We start from the raw sequence: 9,250 nt of genomic DNA, 5'->3' as shown, positions 1-9,250 counted from the left end.
ACTGATTCACTTGAAGTAGTGACTTCAGACTTGTCCGGCGCATTTGTATTTTCCTGATTTTCTATGTCTGTTTGCAAACTTCTTTTTGATAATTCTTTTTTGAATTTTTTTGAAATTACTTCATTTGTAGAAATCACTGTTATACCATGGGACACTTTTTTTCCATCTGTTGCCTTGTATGTTGTTTGTGTGTCATTTTCATTTCCTATCAATATTGTCAAATCTCTAGCGATATCTTTTGTCTCTTTTTTCCTCCGACGGTCCAGTAGCTCCTTTTGCGTCGTTTCATCATATGCTGTTAAAATCATTACACAGTCAAAACATGTTAAGTGCGAATTTCAAATCATGTAAGTTTTTAATATTGTTACTGACTGCTTCGTCAATAGGTGGCATCATCAAACCATTTTTAAAGTCTGGTATTGACCAGAATATAGATGTAAAACAAAAGTCACATGTTGCTCATGTAAGTTGATTCAGTGGGTCTGCTTCTCAGCACTAATTAGTTCCCTTTCAGCAGTTTCAAATGACTTTTACCAGCCTCTGTCAGTATATCAGTTGATTACTGCCAAAAATGACATAAAACTTTTGCAAGTGTAAAGACAATCACTTAGCTTCTGTCTTAGGATTTGTTTTAGTCCGCAGTGAATTTACATGTATCAAAATCACATCACACAGTGAAACAAAGTTAGCCAATTAAACAAAAACAGAATTGACTTTTTTTTTATTATTGGTTTATATAATTGTAAAATGCCATGTTTTACCGCTTTTCATCTTTGACCACAGGAGGGTTTTTTATTTGACTCTTCATTTTTAGTCTAACTGGTAAACAAATATCTTTTTTTATTTGGTTACAAAATAACCACATTTATCACGACGATTACAGAAATCTGAGACTTACCACTTGATGGTGCAGAGGACAGGATTGTGGTGAGTGCGATAAAGGCAAAAATAAGGATAAGACTGGAAATTCTCATCCAGTTGCACGTCCGATTTTTCATCTCCAGTACGTTTACGAGACAGATTTAGAATCACCACGACTGCAGTCTTTGTCAGTCCATGGTACAATCAAATCCTAGTCTGAACTGGAATGTGAAATAAGTGTGATATGGCTGACAAAATGCTGTTAGACTTTGAGTGGTTTTCACATCTCCTCAGTATGTTATCAATCATCAACCTGTGCTGACGTAGAGCCGTCTCAGAACCTCCCTGCTCAAATCTGTGCAGTGACGAGGCACTGGATTTTCTGAGGAACACCCTTCTTTACAGTAGAGGTCTAAAGTGCAAGTGGGAAAATTATTCTCATTATTATAAAATTAAAATATTTAACGGAATGATAGAATTGAACAACAATTGAACACAAAGAAAATGTTTTTTTCTCTTTTATATAAATTTTACTCCTATAAAAATCGTTTTCTTCACTTTTTTGAACCATTGGCAACACTGTAGCATATTATCAGCAATCCAAGACATTTAAGGGCAACATAGTCAATACAATGATATGTTTGCAGAGAAATATATTTTACACCCGTTCTTTACCAGGTAAATACGTGCCTTCGATAACAATGTACATAATGAGCTTTGACAAAGTCATTCTCAAGAAATACTCTTGATCTTAAAGGTCACGTGTGGTTCGGGTCAAATCTTTGCACACCTTTGTTTGCTTCTTTCAAACGTATTTCTATGGCCATGAAATCAATGAATAAATATTTGCTTGAATACATTGTATTTTTACCTCCAGAACATTCAGGTACCATTTACAGCTAATCTTCATTCAAAGGTTCTCAAAAGAACTCAGTTTGTCTGGATTTACGGTTTTAGTTGTAAAAGCCTCCAGCGTGTGAAAAAAAAAAGAAATCTTACAACAGAAGGAGCTATAGGTGTTTCTGCTGGACTTCAACGTGGACTCCAGGGTGTGTCAAGGCTCAAGACTTTATTATCTCCAGTTAAATGACGCAAACTGCACTTAAAGGTTTGATAAGGAACTTAAAAACAGCAGTGTGTTTATGTATGTTTTAGCGACAGAGAAAGGGAGAAAATGAGACAGAGAGGTTCAGATAACAACAGGTTAATACAGGTGGGAAACCGATGGTGTAAAAATAAACCTGACACCCACTGTAATCCAAGCCTTTCATCATTAGACCATTAGAGGCATTAGCTCGCTGTGTTGTGCGTCTCCAGTCTTTTAGTAAACATTTATATCATATATACAGTAAAGTCATATTGTTTCAATCAGTCGACCTTAATAAATCCAAAAGGTTTAAAGGAGGATTCAAACTCATTCCATCTACCACCGTTCTCAAATGTTTCCAGACTTGATCTCAAACTTTTAAGTAGAGACGCACGAAATATTTGGCCACCAAAAATTGGCTCAAAAGTGCATTTTCAGTTTTCAGTCGAAAGACTTTTATCAACCAAACAACACGGCCGAAACAGGAAGTTGTGGTGACGCAAGCAAAAACCACGGCCAGCGTGAGCTTGTCTGAAGGTACTAACATTTTAATATATCTGAGAAAGACCCACGGATGGAGATTTGCAAAACATGTATTGCTGAAATTTCAATGGGGGAGGGGGAGGGTGAGGGGTGAAAAGTCTGTCAGCACACGTTTGACACGTTTCTACTCTGATCCTCTGAGCTTCATCACCACTCTGCTCCATCCACCTTAGAAAGATCATTACTGGGATGCAGGAATACAGTAGCGCGCAGAGAACCTGCTTGGAGACGGAGAAGCTCACAGCGCAGGAGAAAAGACCTGGTTGTCTGATGTGTTCTGTCAGATCCTGACAGAGAGTTCCTCAGATAACAATAATAGGTCGGCTGTTCTGTTCTGACTTCCTGTCTCTGCTAGACATTTGACAATTAATTATTTTGACAATTATTTATTATTTTTAGTTTATGTTTAAGAATTTTCATTTCGGTGCATCCCTACTAGTGATGCACCAAAATGAAAATTCTTGGCTGAAACCCAAAAATGAAGAAGCTGAGGCAGAAAATTGAACCACCAAAAGAAATTATTCTGCCAAATATTATTAGTACCATTGAATTTATGACTGTGAACTAAAGCTGAATAAAATCAAAGTTATTGAATAAATGATTGTTAGTGTTTCAAAGAATAAACCAATAAAAAAATGATGAAAATATTTCTTCATCACATTCCGTCAATGAACAATATCAAATTAAATCAACGTCTAAATCCAATGGTAAACCTGACTCCACTCCTGTGTCCAAAACACAAAGGTCACAGAGGTCAAGTGTGGATCAGTTCTCAGGTTTGTGCCACAGAAGACAATGTGGGAATGGAATAAAAACCGTCAACAACATTTTCTTAACTTTCGTCAGATAAAGTGCGTTGCCCTTTTCCTGATGAGTAACTGTGATCTGTAGTGTTTACCCAGAGTGAGTGTTGTGGACACACGTGTGCCCAGTCATCCAGCACACATTACATAAATGGTGAATAACTACAGCCAGTACAATAAAATGGGTGGAGTGCGTACATTAAATCAAATTAGAGCTACGTGCTAAGAGGTTTTGCAGATAATCATATCAAAAGACCATAAAGGCTGGATTTCTTTCGTAACTGCAATTTTCCAGCCTGAGGTCAATAAAGTATATCTATCTAACGTCCGTGCATTTGACATAATTGACCTTTACTACTGATTTATGACATGTTTACCTCAGCCCATGCTCTACAGAAAGGCTCATGAGGCAATAAACACATTGTATGCCCTGATAAGAGTTTACGTGAAAAAGAAACCTGAGTCAGAACAAGTCCAGCAGTTGAACTAAGTTTATTCAATTACATGGAATATTTAGTAAAAAAAAAGAAAAAAGAAAAACGATAGGATTTACAGGGCGTCGGCGATGACTGGACAAATGTTGTCGTTGAATTGAGCGTTTCTTTTCTGAAGCTGCTGTGAACGGTTGTTCCACACCGTCTCAAACTGCTTCTGCCTTCTTCTGTTCCTGCTCTGAACCTTCCTCTGTTTGTGTCACTTGTGTCTGGGCTTTCTGACGCTCTGCTTCTGTTATTGTCATGGGATGCAGTGGAAAAAATCCTGCTAGACCTGCAAAAAAGAAGAAGAAGAAGAATCTGGGTTTAAAGCTGATGCCAACATATCATTTTAATATTTTCAATGCAGGGTTTTCAAAGTCCTGAAATGATCCAGAACATTAGAAATATTAAAAATGTAACGTACGACAACAAACTGTCAGTTTTCTAACAGACAGGTTAGAATCACAGCAGTCTCTGATTTATTACATTAAAATAATCAACACCAAAGCTGTATCATCAGTTCTGTGATAAAACGACATTAGATCAAAAGATACAAAGCAGATAGCTGTAACCGCCGCACATTTAATCTGTTCAGGACAATAAACCTGCGGACATGCAGTAAAGATACACAGTAATAAACACAGTAATAAACACAGTAGAAATATACAGTCATAGGATTAACCTCATCTTAACTGGCACATATTCACCTCCCTGAATAAACAAACCAACAAAGTTTCCATGACAACCATATTTTAACATTGTGCAACATTGGTACGACACAAAAGAGAAAGTTCAACAACTTAATTCGCACCTAGAAGTTTGGCCACGGGCTTTGTAGGGTGAGCGCCACAACCGATCCAGTACTTCAGGCGGTCGAAGTTGAAGCTGACGAGTTTCTCATTGTAGACGTTGGGGAGGGGGTCGTAGGTGCCCAGCTGCTCGATGTATTTTCCATCTCTTGCCCTTTTATTGTGAGCTGCTACTATGCGGTAAAAAGGCCTGTTGGCTTGTTTGTGACCAGCCAGAGCAAGCCTGATGACAACGTAGCCGCCATGGTAAGTCTTCAGGAGCAGTGAGGCTGCGACAGGAGAAAACACACGGGATGATTTAGTGACTCGTCAATCACCCCATATGAACGTTTCATGGTATTTGAAATAGCTCTATAAACGACTGATCTCATACACATATAAATATATGTCTATGCACCACGTCCTCGACCTACGGTGTTTCCTGGTTACGTCTCCATCTCCCATAAATTTATCAAGAAAGTCTTGTTCCATCATTCCAACGTACGACATTAAAACAAGTGTTTCATGGGAACTAGTTGGCGGGTGGAGCGGACGAACACGTCGCCATCGACACACAGTGGATCGTGTATTAACTAATATTTATATATATTAACTAGAATTTGCCACATAAAACCTGAACTATTCATCAAGGTCATAACCTAAAACACACTAAGATTTTATCACGAGCTTTGCTTCATTCTTGTGAGTCTTCCTCTGAGACCTCACCGTAACTCACCGTTACTTCATCTTGGAACAATAAAACTGTGATTAGGCGACTGTTAGTCATTGTCTGGCAAATAAAACACGCAGAACTCCTGTAGGCGTTGGCAAGTCACTGCATCTTCTCATTTCTAAAGAATCATTTTAATGACAATTCAATGTAATCACTGAGGCCTGACTTTGGACTTTATGGTTAGGAACGGTCGTGACCCGGATGGACGTCTTGATAAGAATCCAGTCTGAAACATACAGCTTACTTATTAATGTTTTGTTTAATGTTTAGCTGTTACCACATGTACCACCCTGGGGCCTCGGATTAATTAAGTCCGTAGAACTAGCTGTAAAACGAGGGGTTGAGGTTTCAGACAGACGCACCAATATGTCCATACACTATGTCTAAACTCTCAGTGTTTACTTCTACCGACTGAACCTGAGGCCAGTCTGGAATGACACGATGAACTCACATAAATGGACCATCGCGTTCTCTGGTTCACCCTGAGAAGAAACAACAAAGAACAAACATTCAGCTGCGGTGCTAAGGTGATATACATTATTATGACGTTGAGCTTAGCTTTAAGGCTTCATGTGGCGAACATTAGTGCCGTCAGCCACCGCCGAACTACGTCATAAATAAATACATTTAGCAAAATACCTGTCGACACTGTAGAAATAAGTCGCCCACGTCTATCCTGTTGTCCAAAGAGCAGAAAACCAAGACAAGAGTTTCTGTTTTCAGAACCAGCAGTAGTGTGACATTTGTGTGGGCGCCGCCATGATGTTTTAACCGGAAATTACGCGCGAGCTTTGTCGTAGTATTGGCGTATTGTTGCCAGCAGATGGCGTCCTTGCATTTCCCTCTTCCGTGGACACGGGTGCCAAGTGTTAAATGGTTAGGATTTTAAGAAATATAAAGGTTCGCTGTGTAACCTTTCGACGAAACTTTGTTTATTATGAGAAAAGAAGTACGAAAATAAATGATGTTTAAAAAGTACGTCCCTGAAATGGATCCGCAGAGCGAGGTACCTTCTACCGGCATAATAAATCAACTAGGTCTGGGTAAGTCAACGATCAGTTATTACTTGGTCAACCACAATTCAAGATATGAAAAATACTGTGTACAAGTAGTGAAAATATGTTGTTAGAAATGAAACAAAAACACAAGATCCGCCACAGAATTAATATTTAGGGCCGTGTCATGTTTGTTCATCTAGATAGAGATGATAGTGATGGAAACAGTCGTTGGTTAGTTGGTTAATAGTCAGTATAGTTTTTACTGTGAAGTCAGTGTCACCGTCGAACTTCCTGGATGAATTGTGACGTCACCCACAGCCTTGGAACGTAGTGATTTCACACTGTTGTTGTTCAAAGCTGTTTCTTCTTCTGCTGCTTCTCATGGTTTTATATGAAGCCATATATGAAACCATTACGTCACTGGTCCTTTAATGGTTTAATTATAAATAAACCAAATATTTATTCGTCATCATTTATTAGTCAATGCCTAATGACTTTGAATCAGTGAATAATGTAAGTAGTAGAAGTTTTAGTGCTGTTAGCCAGTGTTAATAATTAATTTTATGTAAACCACCACAAACATCAGGATTTTAAAAAAAGTAGAAATGATTCGTTTCAAAGGAAGCGGCAAAATGAATGAAGACTTCACACAGTTAGACATCAAACAAAATGCATCTTCCGTGGTGAGTCAGTGTGTGATCACGTGGACGTTGGTTCTTGTGAAGGAAACTTCTGTGAACGTTCACTCCGATGACCACACGAAGAACCAACAGAACTCTTTATGAACCTGATGATGTGGAAGACGGTAGAAAACCAACCCCGTGAACATCTTTGAAACTGTTCAACTCTTTGTTGTTGTTGCTTGTTTTCATGATTTTTTCTAAATCTTTTTTTTTTTTACTAAACATTAATCTTTTCATTTCTTGCTTCACAGAGAAACACCAACTCTTCAGCAGTCATCGTGGATACAACCATTCACACCAACATTCACACCTCAGGTCAGTGTGCAGTGAATATTTTTCACGGTCTGCCTGTGTTTGGACCGGGGAAACCAGACTGATGAAAAAAATGAAATAAAAAAAATATATTTAGAATGATCACCGACTCTTCCCCTCAATAATTAATATGTAATTATTTAACTTCTCAGTTTAACGTCACCTGCTCTTTACAGACCTCTGCTGGCGGAGCTTGGGCAGCGCAGCCACACTGGCAGCTCATGTGAGAGGACAAGTGGATTTTTCATCACATCAGAGCGTGATGGTCCAGAGTTTTGGTTCTGCCACATGCCACACACACCCTCACACACCCTCACACACAGAGAGAGCACTCCTGGTGGTGTAAAATGGATTGGACACTCCGTGCCGACAAACGCACGATGGTGGGAAAAACACACGATACAAACAACGTCCTGAGTGTCAATCTGAAGACTTTTAAGAAATATATTTAATTTGTTAAAGGCCAGTGAACATGTTTTATTATCCTCATGTCATCATTTTTCATAATAGACAAGAAATACAAAATATAACTCATAAGTTAGCAAAATGTAGCAAAACATCCAAAAGCCACAGGAGAAAATAATAAGGACTGACTTCTTAATGCGGAGATTTATTTTTTCTACAATTGGTTTTTGATCATGTTTGTTAGACTGAGGTACAAAAACAGAATTCATTTAAAAATGAACAATAATTGGTTGATAAATATTTTAAAAAACACTGAGTAAGATTTAAATTAAAAAAAGTTCGCTGTTATATCACAGCGACCAGACGGAGCAGCAGAGTTCACGTTTGACAAATGCTAAACGGATGTTAGTCCTCTTTACTTTAGGAAACTCCACACTGTGATGTGGAGGGGCAACAGTCGGAGGGGCAACAGACGGAGGGGCAACAGTCAGAGGGGCAGCAGTCAGAGGGGCAGCAGTCGGAGGGGGCAACAGTCAGAGGGGCAACAGTCAGAGGGGCAGCAGTCAGAGGGGCAGCAGTCGGAGGGGGCGCCGGCCGGGGGGGCAACAGGGGGGGGGGGAACGGGCGGAGGGGCAACAGTCGGAGGGGCAGCAGTCGGAGGGGGCAACAGTCAGAGGGGCAACAGTCGGAGGGGCAGCAGTCGGAGGGGGCGCCGGCCGGGGGGGCAACAGGGGGGGGGGGAACGGGCGGAGGGGCAACAGTCGGAGGGGCAGCAGTCGGAGGGGCAACAGACGGAGGGGCAGCAGTCGGAGGGGCAACAGTCGGAGGGGCAGCAGTCGGAGGGGCAACAGACGGAGGGGCAGCAGTCGGAGGGGGCAACAGTCAGAGGGGCAACAGTCGGAGGGGCAACAGTCGGAGGGGCAGCAGTCAGAGGGGTAACAGTCAGAGGGGCAACAGTCAGAGGGGCAACAGTCAGTCGGTGCTGATGTGACAGTGTCTCTGTATCAAACCCGTGGCGACAGCTGGGCTCAGTGTGAACCAACATAAGGCTCCTGACGGTCACAGGCTTCAGACTTTTCTCCATTTTCTCCTCAAAAACCTTCCCTTTGTAGCAGAGCTCGTCCCCCGTCTCCCACCTGTTCTCCAGGGATCAGTCTGGATTTATCTCCACTGTGACGTCACCAGGTGCAGCGACAGGCGTCGCCCACTCAGCCACAGAGCGACCCCACCGTCCACCGTCCACCTGCTGCTGGTCTGGTGGGCATCGACCCAAACATGTTCTGTGGAAACTGTTAGCATCTGGTCACATGAAGCTGGGGAGACGGGGGGGGGGGGGTGTCCTGACAAAGGACCCCCCCCACCTACAAAGGTGGCATCTTACTAGGTTGAAACATTTCTAATAGGTTGGAGTGAGAGCAGCTGCTGACGGAGGAGGAGCCTGTGGCCCACATGGTCTGGACCCCGTGGACCACATCAGCTGCAGACCCTGAACCCTGAACCCCCCCCCCCCCCCCCCCCCCCCCCGTTTCCGCTCCCTCCGCCTGTGTTACAAAGTCGCCGG

The 9,250-nt window shown here is 41.5% G+C and overlaps 1 protein-coding gene and 1 long non-coding RNA gene across 2 annotated transcripts; one reads left to right on the top strand and one right to left on the bottom strand.

Moving 5' to 3' along the window:
• Positions 1-3,770: 3,770 nt before the first annotated feature.
• On the bottom strand, positions 3,771-6,089 carry mrps16 (mitochondrial ribosomal protein S16). Its single transcript, XM_008319571.3, has 4 exons — positions 5,931-6,089; positions 5,743-5,773; positions 4,582-4,848; positions 3,771-4,062 (listed from the first exon to the last, which is right to left on the bottom strand). Exons 2-4 carry the CDS (start codon positions 5,753-5,755, stop codon positions 3,935-3,937), a joined length of 408 nt encoding a protein of 135 aa, XP_008317793.1. The 5' UTR covers positions 5,756-5,773; positions 5,931-6,089; the 3' UTR covers positions 3,771-3,934.
• On the top strand, positions 4,855-7,670 carry LOC103385634 (uncharacterized). The gene is made up of 3 exons (XR_003051086.1): positions 4,855-5,818; positions 7,224-7,287; positions 7,461-7,670. It is a non-coding gene; the product is annotated as an uncharacterized LOC103385634 (long non-coding RNA).
• The last annotated feature ends 1,580 nt before the right edge of the window (positions 7,671-9,250 follow it).

The sequence above is a fragment of the Cynoglossus semilaevis genome, chromosome 11, assembly GCF_000523025.1.
Source record: "Cynoglossus semilaevis isolate Cse_v1.0 chromosome 11, Cse_v1.0, whole genome shotgun sequence".
In the NCBI taxonomy this organism is placed as follows: Eukaryota; Metazoa; Chordata; class Actinopteri; order Pleuronectiformes; family Cynoglossidae; genus Cynoglossus; species Cynoglossus semilaevis.
This window is presented reverse-complemented; position numbering and strand designations above follow the sequence as displayed.

Bases quoted from the DNA above. Each gene is read 5' to 3' on its own strand.
- mrps16 (XM_008319571.3), bottom strand. The intron at 4,063-4,581 runs GTGCGAATTAAG...TCTTTTTTGCAG, and splicing joins GCCCGTGGCCAAACTTCTAG to GTCTAGCAGGATTTTTTCCA.